Source organism: Choristoneura fumiferana, chromosome 18 (assembly GCF_025370935.1).
Source record: "Choristoneura fumiferana chromosome 18, NRCan_CFum_1, whole genome shotgun sequence".
NCBI lineage: Eukaryota > Metazoa > Arthropoda > Insecta > Lepidoptera > Tortricidae > Choristoneura > Choristoneura fumiferana.
Window position 1 is genome coordinate 11,500,552 of NC_133489.1, and position 23,092 is coordinate 11,523,643.

At 36.2% G+C, this 23,092-nt stretch overlaps 2 protein-coding genes and 3 non-coding genes across 5 annotated transcripts; 2 read left to right on the forward strand and 3 right to left on the reverse strand.

Annotated features, from left to right (window-relative positions):
• Positions 1-3,233: 3,233 nt before the first annotated feature.
• On the reverse strand, positions 3,234-3,305 carry TRNAW-CCA (transfer RNA tryptophan (anticodon CCA)). The gene has a single exon. It is a non-coding gene; the product is annotated as a tRNA-Trp (tRNA).
• A 605-nt stretch (positions 3,306-3,910) lies between these two features.
• LOC141438345 (uncharacterized) lies at positions 3,911-16,231 on the reverse strand. Its single transcript, XM_074102196.1, has 12 exons — positions 15,590-16,231; positions 15,274-15,448; positions 14,392-14,676; positions 13,008-13,303; positions 11,098-11,283; positions 9,638-9,928; positions 9,026-9,143; positions 7,201-7,340; positions 5,995-6,278; positions 5,472-5,684; positions 5,105-5,294; positions 3,911-4,746 (listed from the first exon to the last, which is right to left on the reverse strand). The coding sequence occupies exons 1-12, from the start codon at positions 15,648-15,650 to the stop codon at positions 4,589-4,591; spliced, it is 2,397 nt and encodes a 798-aa protein (XP_073958297.1). The 5' UTR covers positions 15,651-16,231; the 3' UTR covers positions 3,911-4,588.
• On the forward strand, positions 4,301-4,373 carry TRNAR-CCU (transfer RNA arginine (anticodon CCU)). The gene has a single exon. It is a non-coding gene; the product is annotated as a tRNA-Arg (tRNA).
• Positions 4,985-5,058, forward strand: TRNAT-AGU (transfer RNA threonine (anticodon AGU)). The gene has a single exon. It is a non-coding gene; the product is annotated as a tRNA-Thr (tRNA).
• A 97-nt stretch (positions 16,232-16,328) lies between the features above and the next one.
• Positions 16,329-19,674, reverse strand: PIG-U (phosphatidylinositol glycan anchor biosynthesis class U). The gene is made up of 3 exons (XM_074102197.1): positions 18,698-19,674; positions 17,899-18,170; positions 16,329-17,820 (listed from the first exon to the last, which is right to left on the reverse strand). Exons 1-3 carry the CDS (start codon positions 19,459-19,461, stop codon positions 17,567-17,569), a joined length of 1,290 nt encoding a protein of 429 aa, XP_073958298.1. The 5' UTR covers positions 19,462-19,674; the 3' UTR covers positions 16,329-17,566.
• Positions 19,675-23,092: the final 3,418 nt, after the last annotated feature.

The window sequence follows — 23,092 nt, forward strand, 5'->3', positions numbered from 1 at the left end:
CCCCCTTACACCGTCAGCACACCCCCCACCCTTGTGGACTTTTGTATGTTCATCAGGACACTGCAAGGTATAATAACTGTACCAATTTTCAAAACTACACGAGTTTTTTCCCCTGATTGCCCATATTCGGCTTTATTTGATCCTATTACTTATGTTTCGTCTTTTTGGTGAGTAAACACTGTCCACGATAAAATCCGGGCATGCCTGATCTGGTGTATCTTTGTAATGAATGCTAATTTTCAAGCAGCACTCTTTTGTAATAGTTAATGATTATGAAACTACATAATAAAAATACAATCAGAATAAAATGTTAGAGCGTCTGTGAGTTTTAGCTTTATGTATTTCACTGTGCCTAAATTGCTCTGTACAGCGTTTTTTTAATAATCTTCACTCGTTTTCAACTTCGACGCCACAAATGTACTTATATTTTCACAAGATGTTTTACGCTCATTAGGATTATTATCTTTCCAATAAAAATAACGATGTAACTGTTTTCTACTTGGGTGAGTCGGGAAAACTTTCTAATCCAAGCACCAAAATTAGTTTTTATATGGGAGGCATTTTTGTCCATAAGGCAAATTTACCAAAGTTAAAATACTTCCAAACTACCTCAATCTGAAGTCAATTCGAAAAATATTAGCTGCCGTGAAAAGACAATGTTATATAGCTATATAGTGGATTGTCCAATTTAATAAAATATATAAACTTTACATAAAAACCTAGAAAAGACCGCCAGAAGACGCTGTACAAAATAATTTAGACACAGTCTAATATAAAAAGCTAAAACTCACAGACACCCTAACTTTTTATTATGATTACATTTTTATTATGTAGTTTCATAACCACAGACTGTTACAAAAAAGTGCTGCTTGAAAATTAGCATTCATTACAAAGATACGCCAGATCAGGCATGCCCGGATTTTATCGTGGACAGTCTTTAGGTAGGTACCTAATTGATAGAAGACACTGAAAGTTCTTAGAATGGGCTATTATTAAAATGATAAAAATAAACAAATAGGTGATCTTACCACAAAAAACTGAAACAAATCTCAGACAAGTAATAAACTGACTGAAAATATATTTTTCTATGAAGTGACACGTAAAAAGTAAAAGATGTAAAGATCGTCAAAGTTTGCCTTGCACCACGCATATTGTTTATATTTTTTCAGGATTCTGTTTATTCTCTCCAGCGGTCAAGGAAACAGGTCATAACGCATTGCAGTTTTTAATTGGATAAGTTAGGCTTAATAAAAAAAAAAAATTATCTATTAGGCATAGGTACCTATATCGGTGGTTCCATAATTAAAAACATATATTTTAGTGCTAAGTAACTAAATGTAAAACGTTTTACACGTTCTTAGTTATTTGCGAAGGCACTTATCGACTCCCGTAACTCAGTTCGCGCCGGCTCCATGAAGCTCGTTTATTAGGATTTTTAGCACTGACTGTTAACTATCTTTTATGATAGGCGGTCCAGAGGAGATGTTACTGGTTACCAGTAGGTATTGACGAGGATCTTTTATGAACGGGTGCGTCCCAAGTTGTATAAAAACGTTCGATTAATGTAACAGTTGTTTTATATACTTTCATAAGAAATAACATGTTTGTGGTCTAAATTCATATTATATAACATACATAAGGTATACCGCTTATAATACGTAATAACTATGATATAATATCAAGTGATATACTTTTTTTCTAAAATACTAGAAAAAAATTTAAAGTTTTAAAACCAGAAATTTAGGTGTTTTTCACCCTTTAATTTTTGTATTGTATAGTTTTACTTCAAAATTTGTGCGAGCGAGCGAGCAAGACGGTTCGGAGCAGAAGCGACTTGGATGGTTCAGGTTCATAAGGCTAAGGCGGGAGCTGCTCCTGCCTTAGCCTTCGATGTTAGTTTTTTTTTTATAGCAGCCAGGAAAGCGTTTTGAGCGTTATGTTTTCCGTTATAAGATTAAATGAATGTTAAATATGTTTTGGTTGTTAGAGGTTGCGAATATTATATAATTTAATCGTTATACTCAATGTATTTATGTCCATAGCTCATTATACATAATGAAATTATATATTTTATCAGTATACGTTATAAGCATTATAGCAAACGTATGTTTTATTAAAAAAAATATATAAAGGAAAGTTATACGTAATGATTTTTACATGTTTTGTTTTTAATATATTCTATTATTTACCTTTTATGAACACGTTGTTAAATTTGTCCATTATACGCATCACGCAATGGCAGTCCTTTTTTACCCGACTGCAAGGAGTGGTATTGTTTTAGCTAACATGTTGTAAAACTTGCCTTGCTAAGGACAAAATCGATACATGAATTCAAGGGTTCCCCTTTGTTTACGCATATTTTTTAAATATGTCATAATTCTATATTGCATAATCTGTTTACGCATAACCAATGTAAGCCGAATGGGCTTTACGCACAATTTACGAATTCCGAATATTGTTTAGGCAGAAAATTACTTACGCAGAAAGTTTTTTTTTACCTAAGCTTACTAACCTAATCCAGTATACTTACTTCTCAGGAAACTAGTAACTAGTGGGTGGTAGTACTTTTATAAGGTAACTAACGAACCTATCCAGGTAAAAGGGGGGATCGTGTTTGTTTTTTAATGCGGAGGGCCGGGGGGCTGCGCCCCTTGTTCCCCCTTTTTATGCTCGTGCCTCTTTTACGTGGCTGTTAGTTTCGTTACAAATACAATTCCAACCGAACCTAATGACCTATTTTTCTAGTCATAATAAAATTATATTGTTTTACCATTTAACGTTTTCATATTTACTATTAATAACACTAATCAAGAAATAGTACTTACCTACTTAATTTATTTTCGGACATAGATTTGGACAGGATTTCGGATTATCAAAATTCTGCTAAATTACATAATATGCTAAACAATATTATGCATAACAAAATTCGGTTATATATTATGCTAATATAATATTCGGATAAACAATCATTCAGCTTATAAAGAATTATGCCGAACTAAATTTCGGCAAGTTTAAGATTCGGCGTAAATAAATTATGCGTAATAAGTTTCAGACCTTAAAAAATATGGCAAATAGATGTCACCCGATTTCAAAAATTTCCGAATTTAAATGGCTGGTGTAGAATAAAAAAAATCATTTTTTTATGGATTTCTGTCAGAACTGTCTGTACGAATTTGTAATTTAATAAAATAAAAAATGATGGACAGAAAAGTTCAAAAAGGAAATTATTACATTGACCCCGACGTGATTTGAACACGCAACCTTCTGATCTGGAGTCAGACGCGCTACCGTTGCGCCACGGAGTCGTTGCACGATGCTGCGAATTTAATGTACTAAACAAACAAATAAATCTGTTGCACTTTGTTTAGAAAAAATAATTGATAGTTATTATTATGTGAATAACAATTTATCGTTCAATGGTTATTCATTTTGCATTTGAAAAAATCTGTACTAATTAAAGGTACAGACGGCTGCAATTATGTCAATTTGCCTAATTCCATTACGTACATTTATAAATTTACAAAACTTCACTAGGCACACTAAAAAAAAAATACTACCTAGCCTCTCACAAAGTATACATACCAAGTACCTACCTACGATAAAAATCTTACCAGTATGAAATAAAATCAGTTGATTATGATTATGAGGACTTCTTGTTTTATGTTGTTTGTTAAAAAGCGTACTTACCTAGGTAGGTAGGTATCAAAGTACTAAATTAATGGGCTGAATATTTTATCATTATATTTTATCCCCTTATGGAATTTCCATGTTGCGGAGTAGTTAAATGGTGTAGGTAGATAAATGAGTCATACCAGAAATAAAAAACATGATTTGGTGCAACAAACAAATTTATCGATCGCGTAAAATTCCATGAGATAAGAATCTTTATTATCTGCCTCACCTAGAGTCGTAAAGGCACTGGCACTGAATTGGCGAGGTCACAAGTAGGTAGGTACCAATATTAGGTATTTATACAAGTTTATACAAGTAGCTAAATAATGTTTCCCTTAAATTTAACCTGCTGATGCGTCAAAAATTGTAATAGAACCACTTTCACGAAATTTGTATAATTTAATAACCTAATCGTTCTACCCGTGGCTTTGCCGTTATAGGTGTGCAGGAGGTACTAGGGCAGCTACACATAACCTATTTCACCATCTGATGAAATGAAAACAAACTTAGGTAAAAAAATAAGTAACTACTTTTCTACCTTACTTTTTGTACCAAATTAATTAGTGCCATTTGAACGAAAAATGGTTGTTGCTGCTCCTATTACATAATTTCAATCAGTTGTGTAAGAGCCCCTGTGGCCTAATGGATAAGGCATCGGCCTCCTAAGCCGGGGATTGTGGGTTCGAGTCCCACCAGGGGTACAAATGGTATTTTGCTTTTTTCAATTACTACATTTTAGCAAATATTTACAGTTACAGTTCTTGACACTATAATAACTATTACTACCACAAATTTCAGAAGCATTTGTTTTTGTATCAAACTTAAGCTTAAAATTCTCAAATAGCTTTCATTACGTATGTTTGTTTTCAAGAAAAATACCATTTTATTCATACAACTATATTTATGTTATCATTGATTATCTATAAACAGAAAATAATGAGATCATAAAGTGCAGTAATAATTGTAGTTTCCAATGAAGAGAAATTGCGGGCGCCGATCCCCGCAGCGGCAAACACCGCAAGCCTGAATGCTGTATGTAATAACCCACTTGATTTGGAAAGCGGCAGTCGTTATCTGTCAAAAAGATTATATTATTATGTATTAATTTAATACAAATTCCTCATTATACTTACAAATAAGGCGTATAAACAAATATTTTGTCAGAAAATTATTAATAAAAGCAGTTTATTTTAAATTCAAGATTAAAAAAGAGATTCTAAGAAACATTTTTAATACAATGTGTACAGAATTGTTTTTATAAGCTTCATAGCTGAATAACCAATTAATACTTAGTTTCGCCAAGGCGGACATCGGCGCCGTGGCTTAGTTGGTTAAAGCGCCTGTCTAGTAAACAGGAGATCGGGGGTTCGAATCCCCCCGGGGCCTGGCTCAACCGAAACAGAGCTTTAACTTTTTTATGTTTAGCGCTTACTTGCACATAAAATCTGCGACGTTGGGGCAGTAACAACAAAATGCACAGGAGGGCAAAAATCTACTGAAGGACACGGAGTAGTGATATTAAACATGTGAGTTCCTCTTTCGGGAATTGTTTGACAACTATGCGATGCATCGGCTCCTCGCCACATGCATACTAATAGCTGCCCGTGGCCATCGTTACGAAACTGTAAAAAAGCAAAAAAATAATTGTAAAATCCGCAACATAATCAGTTTAGCGGAGTACGGCAGTACTAGCAATAAGCCAAGCAAGAGTAACGAAAACAGCGTACAGCTTGTCAAAGTTTCTCACAGATGGCGGTTTAGTAAATTGACTTTAACGCCATCTAGTGCACACATCGTACCTGCACATTTAACAACGCCTGTTGTTGCAAATAAAAAGGATGGATTCGATAAGACTGCTCCCAGCCAGGTGTAACGAAGTCCTCGTAAGGTATCAGATTAAATACAGTGTCATTGAATGGGCATTGGGCTCCGATAATCCTGGTCGGTATTTCATTTTTTACTAGAAATATGTCAACAGCGTTCACTACGTCTGTAACACTTGTCGACTCCGTCTGTAACAAGATATAAACTTTAAGTTACTAACAAGGCAACAAATCTTATTAATACTTACACCAATACTTAGTTGATGAACTGATGGTGAGGTTTGTAATATTTTTCAACAACCTAAACATAAGATAATATAATAATTAAGATTGGGTTTTTGGAATCTTTTTTATATTTTTTATTTCAATTCCAAACCACACCCACCACGGAATCCACGGAATGCCGAAGACCTGGGTTCGATTCCCAGCGCTGGTCTTATTTTTCTGGTTTTTCTGTGCATCTATATTTCAGTTTGTTTTTTTTTAATATAATAATTACCGATAAAAATAGTTCCGAATAATCCATATACTCGTTATTAATATTTTGAAACGGTCCCAATTCTTGAGAAGCATAGGCAAAATATATGTCGAAGTAGGATGTTTTCAGCGAGTGCATCAGTTCCCTGGCCCTTTCCACCTCGTTGGCCGAAGGGCGGTCACTGGGGCTCACTACCAGGACCACAGTGCTGATGGCAGCACTGCTCGACTCTTCGAGTACAGACTGGTTCCGAGAGTGTTGAATGACAGTGGAGATCACGCTTGGAACATTCATGCGGTTGGGCCCTGTTGGAATAAATAAATAAATAAATCTTAAATGTTTGGTTTGTAATGAATGAGCTGCGAAGGTAAGTATTGTTGTATTGTAAGACGACCTAATTAAAAGTAAAACTACTATTTGTCGACAAGCTTTTCGTCACTACTTTTAAAAAAGCTCGCATTTCAAAATCGATAATTAACATTGAAAATTTCAATATTCAATTTTGATTTTGAGATACAAGATTGTTTGAAAGTAGTGAATTATTTAGACTTATAAAAATAGAGATGTTATATTTCAGATATACATGCGTATTTCTTTGTTAAGTATGTTCACCAATAACTTCGATCATTGACAAGATTTCATATTTCTAAGACTATAATTTGATTCGTTCTCTGTATTCTGTTTGGAAAGAGAAAAACGCTGATATTTTTAAAATTTCGCTACACCTATTTATTACAATTTTTTTAAGATGTGCTTATTCTAAAAGGGCATTACTCCAAAATTACCACACAATAGATCCATTACTTTTGTCTAGTCTCTTAAAAAAAAGATCACGTAAATCTGACGTAGACTTTGCATTGAGACGTTGTCAAAATTATGACAGCTCCTTTTTCTGGTGAAAAAGGCAAAGGAAACATATCTATTCTGTGGTAGTGTTGGCAAATTCAGACATATTTTATATTTTTTTTGTATTTTTTTTTAAATATGGAGAAATCAATTATAATAATTATTTATTTATAATCAGGAGGCAAAACTCTTTCGATTCCTGTAGTAATTTGCAGGTGTTAAAAAAATGAAATCTTGTCAATTGCGGTCGGATTTCTTTTGCTCCAAAACGAAGTCCCCCGACTACGAAGAGAAATTACTCCCGTGGTCGAATATGATTTTCATTGAAATTCGGCTCAACAATTAAGTTTTATTTTTTCTATTTTAGTGAGTTATACATACAAGCGCCGGTAAAATTGCTTATGTGAGTAAAGACAGCAGTCAAGTTTTGCGAAGGGGGCGCAATCCATTGCCCAGTGTTGCCGTGCAGCAGTCCCAACGAGCCCCGGTCCAAGTCTATGTTTAGACTTGCTCCAATCCAACTACACAAGGCAAAATACTACATTAAATTAAATTAAAAGATACAAAAAGGTAGTCTTGAATCATGTGCATTCTGGTGCACACTGCCAATTTAAGGGTGAATAATACGAAGCCAGCAATTGCTGCCGCGGTCGAGGCGATTATTAATAGTGATTTTCTCAAAAAATCTGGAACGGAATCGACAAATAGGAATAAGGAAATGTGATTGATTTAAATATTTTATCCCTATCTCGTAGAAATATAGGGATATAGGTATTGGCTCTGGGCCCGACATCAGCGCCACCTAGGGTCCGCAAGTTTGTCGGCTCTGAGGTTCTGACATTTTGAAATTTCATTGCGACATTGTGACAAAAATCAAACCTATCACGTATTAATTTATAATACAACAAAATTACTGTGATACCGTGATTTGGGCGGACAAAGGGCTGTGAATTCATTTTTGGTAAGTAATTAAAATTAAATGAGGTAAGTAAAATTTATTCAAAAAGTGTGTTTTCTTTTGGTTTTACTTCATGTTTAGTCGTACCTTTATTGTAAAACAAAAAGATAAAGCTACTTTAATGGTTTCTTTAAATAATAGTTAACATATATAATTGAAGAAGACAAACATCTATTACTAAAATTAGGCAGTTAAGTCAACACAAATTGCTTTGTTAATGACAGATTCATATGAGTATGACAGATGACAGAACCTACATTATTTCTACTTTTGGTCACTATTAGCGCTGCGATAGATTTAATTACCCCCACCTAGTACTTCGCATACAGCGAATAGAAGTCAATGCGACAACTTAATGGCATACATACTTATAGTGTTTTGAAAAAAAAAGACTCGAACCCTAAAGACTCTCGAGGCTTAACGACTCAAAGGCCGCAAAGATGGTTTCATGCATTCATACGCATAAAATAAGCCAATTTAATTGTCAAATATAGTAGAGTCTTTAAGACCCTGGAGTCTTAAGGGCTCGAGTCTTTAAGCCTCGAAAATGAGCGTTATCCACAACTCTACCTACTTACACGTACCCTCAAACTTCTTGCTCCACGCAATTCAGAAGTCTTGCACGAAGTTTTTAAATCGATTAATAGTAGATTATTGTCGTGGCCTGTTAGTAGGCAATTGCTGGCTGAGTATGAGTATTAAACGGACGAGCTTGCGAGTCCGTTTAACTAATACGAAGCCAGCAATTGCTATTCCAGCCGAGACTAATATAAAGCTTTTCTCAAAAATGATGAATAATTCTGAAATAGAATAAACTTTTTCTCAAAATATATTATAAAATTTAATTTGATTCCAATATTTTTCTTATGCTTTCCCGCCTTTTTTCATTAAAAATAAACTGCAGGTGTATTTTTCCACCGAAAACACCACAAGCTATTTCAGACCCAATATAAAAAGTCCGGAGTTCCAACAAAATATCTGATACCGGCCATTAGACTTGGCTGTATACGACTTGTGCCAACATTTCCATGGCTTTTTTAACTTTAAAAAAAATGTGACTGATTACAGGCGCGCTAATTCATTATTGTCGAGCTAGCGCACCTGCAATATTTTTAACTTTTTAATTTTTCGCTGACCATAAACTATGCACTTCACCTTCTGATATGTAAAGAATAATGTCAACTCTTACGGACATTTTTGAGAAAAGCTTATTTGTAATCAGGTAATGTTAAAGATAAATTCACTTACGAAAAAAACTGTTCAACATCGTATCCCGTCCATGATCCATCTGTAGCAACTATCAAGTCTATGGTCGGAACACTGTTTCCAACTTGGCATTCTCGGTGATTTTGGGCAAAAAGTTTTGCTGTAATCACGATGTTTCTTTTATAAATTACTTAGGTATCTACTATAGAAATAAAAGGTGTGATAAGCGACTCATACAACCACTCTTGAAACACCTCTGATAGACAAAAGCAATCGTTTCCCCATCCGAATCCGTTCCCCATCCGTTGCTTCGTTTCGCGAAAAATGCGTTTATGGTGATGCCATGGAAACCAATTTTCCACGATACAAAGTATCACATGTGTTAATCACGCTTACCTGTCTACTAATATAATACGTAACACACGTTGACAAACTTTCGCATTTAGGTATAAAATTACAGAGGGATCAATATTTCTAATTCGTGGTTTTTGAATAGAAATCGTATGGAAATGACAGCTATCACAGGATTCAACTTATATTGATCCATCACAGTAAGAAGTGGGAATCGAGCGTAGTCTTATTCAAAATAACGGTAGGTACACAAAGAGCTCGAGAGTTTAGTTTATCATTTGTGAATCTTAAAAGTAAACTTACGAAAGTAGTCCATGAATGCTGCTACTGCTGCTTCACTTATCCTATTCATCTTTTCAATGGGTATGTAGATCCCGCCCTGTCGTAGATACAAAACGTGTGCAAATCTAGAAGTCTCTGACACCAACGTTGGGCTTTTCAGAATGTTTCCGAATAACGATCGTCGGTTGCACGCCTTCACACCGGGCTCGAATGCAACTCCTTCGTTTGAGTAATACATGTCGATGACTTGGGAGAGCTTGAGTGTGCTCCTTTGCGAGAGCCAAGTAGGCAAGTAGTTAGCCAGGATTAAGCCTGGAACAAGCAAATTAACATATTAGAACATTTATTCTCTTCTCTTCTTAGTCGGTACACTCTTGCCAGATTGGTTGTGGTCATCATTGTGAATCACGATGAGTGATGATTTTGTTGATACGGCGCCTCCGGGTTCAATATAATAATGCGTTCAGGGCACTATTTATTGGGGCTGCCACAGTTCTGTAGCGCGTCAGGGATGTTCGCTGAAGCGCGCATGGACTGTTTTTACTCCACCATGCGCAAGAGGTGTGCGTCTTTGGTGCGCAGGGTGCGGGGCAGCGCCAACAGCGTCCTGAACATGATCGCGAGCAGATGGGACTGCCCGTATATAAAACGCTGTTGTGCCATCTCTAGCGGGATGGTTAAATAATGAAGTATTTCCATGAATTAAATTTTTGTTTTTATTTTTTAGTTTATTTATTGTAATTTTCTACTAACATAGGTTAAGATAAATTGTTTAACAAAATGGAATTATAATGTTACTTGAATAAATAAATTTAATTATTATTCGTCGCGGACTGCCGCTTTCCGGGTACATTCATAGACCGAGCACTTAGTTGCGGCCTTGATCTGGTCCGCCCATCTGATTGGTGATCTACCACGTGGCCTGATGCCTTCAACTTTTTCCTGCACTAGGAGACGCTCTAAGGAGTCATCACCACGAGGAGATACATGGCCGAAGATGGCCAGAATGCGTGACTCCACTGTGGTTGATAGGCGCTTTCGTATGCAGAGTTCCTTTAATATGGAGTCATTTGTATGAAACTCTGACTACGATACTCCTAGCATCCGTCTCCAGCACCACATCTCTAACGCACAACATTTATTATAGGTACCAATTTTATAGTCTGGCAAGCAAGTCCTAGGATAAAATGACGCATCGGCAAATTAAAAATATAGACTCGCAACAATTTTATAGATTAAAAAAGTATCTGATCGATCACAAATAGGTACGTTTCTTTTATTGTACAGTCAAAGGCATAAATGTTATGTACGTAACCAAGACCACAAAAATATCTAGCCACCTTTATGCCACTACGTAACCAGAAGCTCGATGCTATGGCTGTATAAATATTTATGCCATCGACTGTCCCAATGTTTGCACACAAACAAACGTGGTTACCTATCAATCCACAAACACGTGCATCATATAATCCATATCTTACCATCTATTCCACCTAAAATTTCAGCATCCGTCAAATGCCAATCAGCTAACTCCCTGTTCTGTGGATACAAAAAGTAATTCCGTGGTAGCATTGTGTCGTTCCATCTGTTGTGACTGCCGACAACCATGAGTTGAGCAGCTGCACCAACTCTCGGGCCCTGGTTCACCACTACCTCTGCTAAATCACCTGGAATCCGAACATGAATTACAAATAAGTAGTTGACTCAACAAACAAACTCCACAGGATCTGCCTGTGGCTTGTAGGGTATAATATATTCCCAACACATTGTGGTTTCAAGAGCATGTTTATTTTGGTCAGAAGGAAATGGACCCGTACACGATAAATGCCGTAATATATACTGTTGTTTAAGGCAATTAAAGGTTAAACCCTGGATTAAGCTATGGTTTAACTGAAGTTTTTAAATTACTATTTAAATGGCCTGATTTAATTACCTGTTTCTAATTTAATCCGCATATATATATATATATATATATATATAAAGCTGAAGGGGATCGAAAGTCTGTACATGAAAGATATTCGAAAAAAAGTTGACTGGAGATACTTAGAATCGATAAAAGAACACGTTCCAACAGTTTTTTGAATTTTTGTCTGCTTGTCTGTTTATTTGACCGCAAATTACGTTAAAACAGCTGAATAGATTTTGATGCAGATAGGCTATAAAAATTCAACCCCTAAAAGTTTATAGCCACTACCCTCCATTGAGATAAGTTTGCACCTGAATCTTATCTTATAGCGCTACTTAGGAAGGATTTGCACACTTTTTTTACGACTATCGAGTACCCTGCTAGATGGCCCTGAATTAACGTTGTGATATGAATAAGCTACTGAGGGAGGATTTTGCCAAATTCACTCTAAGTTTAGAAGAGGGGGTACGGATATCAACAAATTTAATTTAATAATTGATTTAATAATACAACTAAACTAAACGACAGTAAATTAATTGCTACACATTGCACAGTGCCGTCTTTTGGGGAACTGAGTACCTAAACATTAAGTAGATAATCATGTAAACTAAAAATGAGTTAACATAGTTACGTAGTGGTAAAATCAACATGCGTATAATTGCATAATTTTTTTTTCACGAAAGGTTCGTTTTTTTTCGGGAAGGCATGGTAACGCGTACTAAATGCGAGTCCCAAATTGTTTGACAATTACTCCGCAAATGACAGAGAAACCTTCGTGGCCATTAGTGAGTGCTTATATAAAGGAGGCGATACGGATGAATATAGATGCGATATAATGAGGGCTACCGCGTATGAATTCAAATGAAATGTCAAATGTCACTGTTTTTGGGTGAGCTACGCGGTTTTATTTATAATTAGAATAATTTTGTGAATATTTTACAGTAACTGAAATTAATTATAGCAAATATGCGTTACGGGGCAATGAATGTCTGTGTTTTGAGACGGTTTTGTCTTTCGGAAACCTTTGCCCTCCCTTTTTTCCGAACAAAACGGGACTACGCAACACTGTGGCATGCTCGATATTTTTATGGTAGAGTTTTAAGGTTTGAAATGTGGTTATGTAAATTTTGTTTTCACGCCCGTAATAACAAACTAACCACTATAATTCAGGCAGGACCTTTGTCTACAGTGGCGCCAACTGGTGAGCGCGAAAATTAGCTATAATTCGTGACGAAATAAATTAATATTTTTTTATTATTTTATGCGATCCCAAAGACATCGTACGCAACCTTTATCTGGACTGTAGTCCTCTAGCATATGCATCTGTAAACTTTACTTCAAGTCCCGCCTCCAGGGGAGAGGGAGAGAAATTAGGGTGAATTAGCCGCTTACTGACACAGACCGAAAACCCCGCGGGCAGAACCGCAGGCACAGCTAGTAATCTATAAATATAAATAGGCATGCCTAAATTATCATTTTAATTACCTGCAAGAGTAGCAACGTACAAATTACTTATATCGGCTACATCAGCTTGTCGTGTCTTGGCATCATCCTCATCAACCGTGTTCAGCGTTTCTATATCAGTATACCACTCTTCTTTAGCCGAGACCATCAAAGGTTCAGCAACATCTGCTTTGTACACGTCTGCGTTAAGAATATCCGTGATGCCCACGCGTTGGGGCTCCAAAGTTGAAGCTATGGCGGCAACGAGAGTGCCTGGAGAAATGGTCCCCCAGTCTGTCTTTATAACGCCATCTTCTATTGGACATCTGCTGACCATTCTGAAAGTCATATATAACTTCTTCAGTCATCATCATCATCAAAGGAAGACGTTCACTGCTGAAAAAAGGCCTCCCCTTAGAACGCCGCTATGAACGACAACTCGCCACTTGCATCCACCGGTTGCCCTGGTGACATTGTGATAGTTTGTGGGCAACCAGTGGAATTGAATTTCTTAAGTACAGCACCATTATTAATCAGATTGGAATAAAGTAATGGTTTGCCGGCAGTTTCGACTGCAAGCGTCTTTAAAATTGGTTCAATAGTTTTACAGATTATGCTCTACATACAAGTACAAAAGCACAAACACAAAGTTTATGTATTAATGATTTAAAGTAAATTGACGAATTCAAAATTAGTTAGGTAGGTACACTTCCGCTCTTCGATTTCAAACAAATTAGATAAAGTGATTCTGAACTCACAACCCTTTACCTACACGACTGCAGCGGCGGTAACTCAGACCTCAAGGTTACCATTCTACCCCATGATATACCGGGTGGGCCCTGTAACAGGAGCAAAAAATTAAACCACAGCTTCCGGTCTTCATCCTGAGCTAACTTAGTTCTACAACTTTTGCCCGTCATTTTGTTACGTGACAGGCGATGTCATTTAGGCTATTGGATGCCGTACATTGAAAATAGCATTTAATTTGTTTGGAATAAACATAATGATAAAATTACTTAGGTAATTTTTGAAAGTTGCATAATTAAAGTACCTAGTTCTATTTGAGTAGCAGAACCTGGGGTTTAATTTTTTGCTCCTGTTACAGGGCCCACCCGGTATGACTCATGAATGGGTGATGTGGAAGACGTTAAATCTGGCTAAACAAAGTAATACAAAATCTGGCTGCATAAGAATAAGTATTAGTTACCATGCTTTTGATTTGACTTCTAATTTGAGATTGGATTTGGCGGGCATTGGGTCGATTCCAGTTTAGGCAGTTGGTACTGTGCGCCGCAGCAGCGTGCCACCAGCACTAGCGCTGCCTACCCTGCTGCCTAGGTACTCAATGCAAGCCATATTATCATTATAGTAACTTGGTGCAACTCACACTAAGTTTTTACATCCTCTGTAGGTATGTTCTACTCACCTCGTTTCGTTAAGCGCATTACTTTGACGCTGCTCCGCTGCCAAGGGGCACACTCGATCTTCGTCCCCTCTTTCCCATTGTAGCACGGTCCCACTCAGCATCCTATGCAGAAGACATTTCTCAACCAATGAGAGAGTCTCGTCGGGTTCCAAAAGATTCTGGCTCGGTAGGAACAGGTCCATTAAAAGCTTAAATCTGTTGAACTGGAACCCTGAGGCTCGGTACGGTGTAACAAATTCTGTTTCCACAGGATTAGCCGCTTCTTCTATACCGTCAAGACGAAAGCTGAAATTAGAAACAAATTAAATTACTTATAGCTGTGCATGTAGTTATACCAAAGTACTTTCAATTGTCGACTCGACATGATAACGCGGATTGTTAGGTGTGATTTCGTAAAATCGCGGTACAATTTAACATTTTCAGGTAACACTAGACTTATCTAAATTTATTTAAAAAACATATATTACGCTCCACAAATAAAAAGGGAGGTTAAGTAAGTACTAAGCGGGTATAACGGTCAATTTATCCCCTTAGGTAAGCAAAACATTAAACACAATGTTACTAAGAAAAGCAAAGTCAAAACAATAGGAAAAACCGGCCAAGCGTACGCGCACAAAGAGTTCCGTACCATTATCTATACAATATTTGACATTAGCAAAAACGGCAAAAAATCAAGTCTGTTGTATGGGAGCCTCTCTTAAATATTTAATTAATTTTTATTTAATTATTTATTTTTAAAGTTAGATTATACAACTAAATATTCTGTGAATATTTCAAGCGTCTACCTGTTGCTGTTATTAATGTCAAGCAAAAAACGGCAAAGAAATCAACCTTTGGGTAACAGAACCCTAAAAACCAGCTTCAAATGACTTAAGTACCTACCTTCTTAACAATGAAGTACTGAAGAGCCTCATATCGAGGTTCGAATTGTGCTCCAACTTCTTCAGCAGCGAGAGGAACACGTCAAGTCTTCGGGGCGCTCCGAGCGCTGGCCCACCGCTGCGGTAACATGCCAAGAGGTGTTCGGGCAGACTAGAATAAATCACTCCTTCACTCACTGTAAAATGTAGGTTTAGGTAAGTATTTCATACTAATAATTACTATGATACTTAATAAAGTACATCTGTAGTTAAGAATTAAAAGGCCAGACCCAATTATAAGTAGGTAGGTATACAGGATTAAGTAAGTAGGTACTTACCGCAATTTAGAGCAAGAAACAAGAGCAAAATGAGTTTTTTCATGGTTACAATATTGTTCATTCACATGTTTCAGAAACAACAATGTTTACGCCGGGGAGTGTCAAGCGACGGTGCGTAATGTAGAACTCGAGATAAGATAATATAAAAGCAACCACAATAGGTAGATAGCTGCTTTAATGAGTTACACGGCTATCGATGACCACTTAATCTTATAAGTACTTACATAAAATGAATTAAACAAAATATTGTTACAAGTTGTAGTTGTAAAAACGAACCCTCGAGAACCTATTTTGGTTGCTGTCAGGGATTCATGTGAAAACTATTAGGTATAGGTAAAACACTTAAGTAGATCACCTGTTGTATGTAATAGTAACGTGTCCATAAAGATAAGTCGACGTTCCATATTTGCAAATAACTTATGTCCCATATATCATTGTGTAATCACTACTACACACAACTTAACAGGTTCCCTGTTCTTTTGACACGTCCCCATAGTAATGAAGTAATATAATGTCCCCATAGTAATTTTCAATGTGGTTCAAGAATAAAAATAATATAATACGTAATAAAATGAAATAAAATGTATTATTTGCCATGAGGTACATGTGTCTCACGGCACAGGGAACCTGTTAAGTTTTTACATACCTATTCACAAAATGGCAGTGAAGGAAGGCAGAATAACAAAAATAAAATCAAACAACACATACTTAACTTACTAAGGTTCAATAATATAAGTACTCAAAGTAAAAATATTTCGTTTATTGACCTCAGTAAAATTATAGGTTACATACAAACTATCTTTTCAATTATGACTATAATTCAAACCTTTTAAAGCTATTTCACAAACCAAAAATCTTTCGATTTAATCTATAAAATAGTCAAAATCATAATTATAACGACATTTATTAGTATGGCGTTCATTTCACATGTTTAGTTTTGTCTTAATATTTTTGGGGATAGAATATTATCAAGTACATAATATAACCAGCTGGTAGTGAGCGAGTCAGCTTGCAAGACAGCCGTACATCGTGCCACATGGCACGATTTTACATGGCAGTCTTTGAAATCACCTTTAGCTCCTACCATATGAGGCCACTCGCTCGGACAACCTCGAAGGCATGTTAGATAATAAGTTCACCATTTAAAAACATTAGTAAACACACTCACCGACTAAGGATTCAATAAATAAAAATGAGCCCTCTTTAGCGGCGTAAATAAGACAGACAATCACGTCAGGACCATGAATAATCTAAATTTGTTGCTAAAGTTGAAAATAAAAGTACATATGTGTAAAATAAATAACACAAAAGCTCGCAGGACTATGTACAGTCTAAGTTGACTAAGTTCATTTTGTTTAATTAAAATACTAATACTAAAGACAGTCACTGCTGCTCTGTAAAATATAGCTAGATAAAAATTTGAGATATTTTATAGTCTCTTACAGCATAAAATGGAACCACGATTAATTAAAAGTCAAAATAATAAAAAAATATGGAACAAAAACTGTCAGCTCACTCTTACTAGCGCAGTGGTCTATGTGCCAATCAACTTTTTTACCGACACTAATCTTCTTTTCAAAAAATTGCAAATTTTTGTAAGTAAACATGTTTTTTCTGTAATTTAATAATAAGCTATTAAACCGTGAAATATCTTGTTGGAAGTACGATTTTTTGGTAACGCCAGAGACAATTTTGGTAACGCAGGAGACGCCCAGTGTCGGTAAAATGTTGATTGGTCCCTATGTCATATTAGTTACTATATAAAGTTAATGGTTTAATTTGACCTAATACTTTGAATAATAACAATGAAAATACCAAAGGTGTTAAATATAGTTACTTTCAGAAATAAAATATTGTTTATATTTATGTGTGAAATTAAATGTGCAACAATACATTAAAATACCAACATAATTATTTAAATGCGAAATTGTACAGAATGTATATCAATAATAGCTAGATTTAATCCTAGTTTTGGTATTATCGCAGCACTAACTTTGCAGGCTTCCCATCAACCTCTCGTGAGGATCCATGCTTAAGAGTGAACTCTCTTTTAATAAATGCAAAAAGCAAGTCTGTAATTAAGAATATTTGAGCAGTTGCAAATGACAAGGTGACTCCAAAAAAGAAGTTTGCATTTGCCGATCCTGAGTATATCCAGAGGTGCCAAACAGTTGGACCCAGAGCTGATGTAATGATGAATGCACAGCCAACTATAAACTTCTGCTGCATAACTGAAATGAGAAGAAAACATAGTTAACATAAATATTTTAACACACAAGTATTGGTGATTTAATAGAATTACTACATACATGTAAATAAATGTTTCCACATGGGTAACAGAGCCAAATAAAAACCAACATCTCCAATACAAGGGTAGGATCTGAATATGGCGGAGAGAGCTATCAACACAGTTGCCAGTAGTATTGGCTCTCTTCTAAACCGCAAAGTAAGTGGAATCACATACAATGCCAGAGCATTAATTTGGAATGCGCAGACAAACAGCAGTCTGAAGTGCTCAAACATCTCTGTGAAGAAATACCAGAACAGACCAATATTTGGCTTTAAGTCTGGTACAGAAAGTCTGAAAAAATAAACAAAAACATAGTTAATATTAATGAATGAACAACCTGATAAACAATGAAATTTGGTTAAAGTACTCAGCCAATTGTGCTGAAAATTAGTATGGAGATAGTTTATGACCAGGGAGCGTAACTTTGGTGTGGATGACGTCATTATGATGCAAAGTCGCATATACAATGTTATATTATTATAAATATAAAAAGAAACAATACAAATAAATTTAATTGCTGGGTTTTGCTGTAAAATTTTGCTGAGAGCAGGTGCATACGTTTTTTAATTTTATATTATAGACTATTTTATAGTATAGACTCCATGGCAACTTTGCTTGAGCAAAACAATAATACTTTGGTTGTTACAAATAAAAAAAAAATATATATTGTCTCTTTTTTTACATACATAGGATAATTTTTATCCTGGAAAATTGTGAAGTTCTCATGGGCGCACGATAAACAAGTTGTTTACAAACAAAGCCACAGACAACAGCATGCTTATACACTTTTTAATAAAATACATGTTTATGATACTTACATAAATCCATAGGTGTTGTATACATATTGGTAAGAGCCATTCATAATAAATGCTGAGATATAGATTAGAAATCCCCAAGCGATGACAAATACTAGTAAAGTTCTGATGTAGGAGCATTTGTTGCAGCCTTTGTTAACATCAGCCAAGAGGATGGCAATTGGCACTACAAGTAGAACAGGATACAGTGCCTGGTGCGTTGCGAGGGCCACAAATACACAAGCCATCTCCCTGCGCCCACTCGATGCTCCCCACAATGCTGCAGCCACTAACAAATTCTGAATAACAGTAGTTGTCATACCAGCACAATTCAGTATGGAATATGGATTAAATAAATACACGGAGAGCACATATTCCGATGCCTCTGTTAACTGAGAATCACTCAGGAGCATAGTTTTAGAATCCTCAGCCACTTGATCCAAATTTTTTTCTTGAGCCTCCTTAAAAATTCTTATAAAGGCTTTCGATGTTCTGTATAGCAGAAATGCCGTTAATAAATCCAACAATGTAAAAAGGAGCGGCAGAATGAAGGGAGCTTTTTTCAAGATATTGTAGAAGATTACTAACATTATTGGTGATTCGTGAAAGGAATCGCCTTCGTAAGGATCTACATTGTGGTCGTACAGGTAAACACCTTCTATTAATCTCTTCCAAGAGTTCAAAGGCGTCGCTATTTCGACTCTGTTCGATATTATTTGCCAGTAATCAATGTGTATGAGCCAATACCTCACCAAACCGGCAACAATATATTTCAGTACTGACGCCATAGTTTCATAAAAATCAGTACATTAATTGCTGTTTTCACATCCAAATACGTAACTGGGCTACCAGTTAATGCAGCAATTAATTGTTATCGTATTTATTTCTTAGAGATCACCAGAACAATTTCAAGCAAGCAATGACGATGACAGACAGTGAAAGCACAGCACGTACGTTTGACAATTGACTGACTGACAGTGACAGTAGTCAAAGAGTGCCCCCACATGCAGTCGCTAGCCGCTCGTTTGCAGCGATGAATCTGGTCACGTGACCCCATTTTTTAAGGTGATAAAAAGTAGCGTCAAGTCACCGCGTCGAGCAGCAGCGACAAGATGGCTTCTTGCAGGATTGATATTGGCCTTGGAACTTAGACTATGTCTCTCCTTCCTCTTTGCCATGGAAGCTGATTTATTTCTTAATCTCATTTAGTAGCAAGCGTGGCAGTGTGGTACAAATAAAAGAAATTGGAATTAAAAAAAAAACAAGTGTTTTTGCCGAAATTGAAGTTTTTTTTCCAGCGATAAAGCTCATATAACATTTTCAGCTTTCTCGCTATAAATTTATCACGTGATCCGGCTACTTACTACGAAACTCGAAGTTCGTGTCGTGCGGTCCCTCTCGCTCTCGTATTAAACAGTATAAGTGTCAAAGGAACCGCACGACACGAACTTCGTATGTTGCCATCCCGCTAACGCTTGTCATTTAATACGCGAGTGAAAAGGCCGGTGCGATACGAACTTCGATTTTCGAGTTTCGTAGTAGCCCCTCCGATTTGACACTGGAAACGAGCGTCGAGCGATTTCATGTGGCCCCACCTTTTCATTTGCATGGAGCAGCAAGGCTACTACGAAACTCGAAACTCAAAGTTCGTATCGTACCGTTCCTCTCGCTCTCGTATTAAATAGTATAAGTGTCAGAGGGACCGCACGACACGAACTTCGAGTTTCGAGTTTCATAGTAGCCCTAATGCTGTGTTTTCAATCTGGATGCCCCTTAAGGGCTAGGGCAGGGTTTCTTAAAGTGGGGTCCGTAGCATGTGTATGGTCCGCTAGGTCAGTCCATGATGAGAGTGTGTATACGGGTCAGTCTGTAAACATATAATATTAAGGGGCTGTTTCACCATCCATTGATTAGTGTTAACTGGCGGTTAGGTGTGATGCCGTCTCTATTTGTTTTGTTCGAATAGACGGAGACGGCATCACATTTAACCGTCGGTTAACGCTAGTCAATGGATGGTGAAACAGCCCCTAATAAAATTAAAAAAAAAAACTGACAGAGGTCCGTGGAATTATTTAAATTGTGAAAGTGGTCCGTGACTGCAAAAAGCTTAAGAAACCCAGGGCTAGGGGGTCGCAGTATCTTTCAAATACTCTCACCGCCGCGTTATTGTAATTATTTACTAGCATGTAATCTTTTGCCAATAAAATATATACTACTAGCTTTTGCCCGCGACTTCGTCCGCGTGGAATAGTAACTTTGGGAAGTATTGAATTTATTTAGGATACCTATTCTGCCAATAATAGTATATAGAAACTTCTACGGTTAACTGAAAATAACCTATTTTAATACATTGCTATAAGTATAAACTATGTTTTTTTTTTGTTCTTCCATCCATCCTCCATCCATGTTCTTTGGTAAAACGTAAATATTTTGCGGGTAGCCATATTTTAGCTAGACTAATTCTTCATAGTGAACTCTTGACACATTACGTCCTTTATTAAGTTAGGAGGGTAAGCATAGCTACACATATTTCCGATAAATATACTTATAGTAAATTGGTTTGGAAATCCTTAAATAAATAGGTCGATGTATAAAAACCGCCGGAACAAATGATTTTTAGGGTTCCGTACTTCAAAATGAAAAATGGAACTCTTATAGGATCACTTTGCTGTCCGTCCGTCCGTCTGTCTGTCAAGACCCTTTGTCTCGTAAACGCGCGGAGTATAGGTATCGAGTTGAAATTGAAACCCTAAACTCAAGTCAATAGTCCCAAAAGCTGTGAAAAAATGAAACTTCTAAGTCAAGGCAATCAAAGCTACAGTCATTAAAAGGTGTTTCCATACAAATCGCCTAACAGAAAAAGTTATAGGGTACTTCGGGCTGTCCTAGAAACTTGGAATTTTGCATAAAGGTAACTCTTTATAGCAAAATAAATAAGAAAAATCTGAAAATCATAATTATTCATGTCTGACTGTCTATCAATTACTGTTTATCAATAAGCCATCTAAAATGACCCCACACTGCGTACATTTTGCTTATGAGCTTAGAAGGCTCTGCTAACACTGCATCGTCCCCTCTGCAAACATCCAGGTAAAGTTTTCAAAAACGCTTGAACAAATATTTAGGTATTTATTTCCTATTAGTGCCCAAATGCCAAATTTCATAAAGAACCATCGATTTATCTTTGACAATGACGATCTTCCATATAAAGTTTCATCCCCTATTTCACCCCCTCACCGGAAGAATTAAAAAAACGCGCGAACTAACATCTATTTATCTCTTATTACGTGCCGAAATGGCAAGTTTAATAAAGATTCGTCGATTTATCTTCGATAATGACAACCTTCCATATAAAGTTTCATCCCCTATTTCACCCCCTCACATGTCGAATTTAAAAAAAAAAGCGTGAACAAACATCTATTTATCTCTTATTACGTGCCGAAATGGCAAGTTTGATAAAGATTAATCGATTTATCTTCTATAATGACGACCTTCCATACAAACTTTCATCCCCTATTTCATCCCCTCACAGGCTGAATTTTCAAAAAAGCTGTAACAATTATAACTTATTTCTTTTTAAGTGCCTAAATGCCAAATTTTATGGTTTTATCTTCGACAGCGACGAACTTGCACCATTTAAACTTTCATCCCCTATTTCAACCCCTTAAAGCCTCTTTTTCACAATAAAAGATAGCCTATGTTCTTTCCCAAGGTCTATTCTATCGCTGTACCAAATTTCATCAAAATCGGTTCAGCGGTTTAAGCGTGAAAGCGTAACAGACAGACAGACAGACAGACAGACAGACAGACAGACAGACAGACAGACAGAGTTACTTTCGCATTTATAATATTATAGTATAGTATGGAAGTATGGATTTACAGAACATTTCATTTGAATGGCAGCATTGTGGTAGATTTGATGGAATTTAATTAGAAATCCTATAAGTACTTGGTTTGGATAGGTATTTAACTAAATATAAAGAACAAAACAATGTCAATTGGTGTCTTAAATATTGAAATTCCCCCATTGAACTATCTAAACATTTGCATAATAAGTTAAATGTATAAAAAACCTTGAATAGGTATAAAAAATGTGGCCGCTGAAGTTTGTTTACATTAAATACCTATCCAAACCAGGTAGGTATAGTCAATTAGTCAGTGGCGTAGCGTTATATTGGGCTTCAATCACTCCTGCTGGCTCGTGCCGAGGCACCGACTGACTTCAGAATGGTGGAAAAATATTTTTTCATGGTTTTTTGTAGTCGGTTAAATTTTATGTTATAAAATTTTATTTCCACTCATTTTTGTGTAAATAATCTAAGATACCTACAATAGTTTAATATCAACTGCTCGTCACCTTTTACGAAAGATTGCTTTTTCCGATGCAGACACGTTCATTAATTGAGGAGTCCTGGTACT

What these genes read in the sequence shown, in the direction of transcription:
- LOC141438345 (XM_074102196.1), bottom strand. Translation starts at nt 15,650, where the DNA reads ATGAACAATATTGTAACCATGAAAAAACTCATTTTGCTCTTGTTTCTT. An exon ending in AATGCGCTTAACGAAACGAG is followed by an intron (nt 13,304 to 14,391) that starts GTGAGTAGAACA and finishes TATGACTTTCAG; the next exon opens with AATGGTCAGCAGATGTCCAA. An exon ending in AGGCGTTGTTAAATGTGCAG is followed by an intron (nt 5,295 to 5,471) that starts GTACGATGTGTG and finishes GCTTTTTTACAG; the next exon opens with TTTCGTAACGATGGCCACGG.
- PIG-U (XM_074102197.1), bottom strand. Translation starts at nt 19,461, where the DNA reads ATGGCGTCAGTACTGAAATATATTGTTGCCGGTTTGGTGAGGTATTGG. An exon ending in TACAACACCTATGGATTTAT is followed by an intron (nt 18,171 to 18,697) that starts GTAAGTATCATA and finishes TTATTTTTTCAG; the next exon opens with ACTTTCTGTACCAGACTTAA. An exon ending in GTGGAAACATTTATTTACAT is followed by an intron (nt 17,821 to 17,898) that starts GTATGTAGTAAT and finishes TTCTCATTTCAG; the next exon opens with TTATGCAGCAGAAGTTTATA.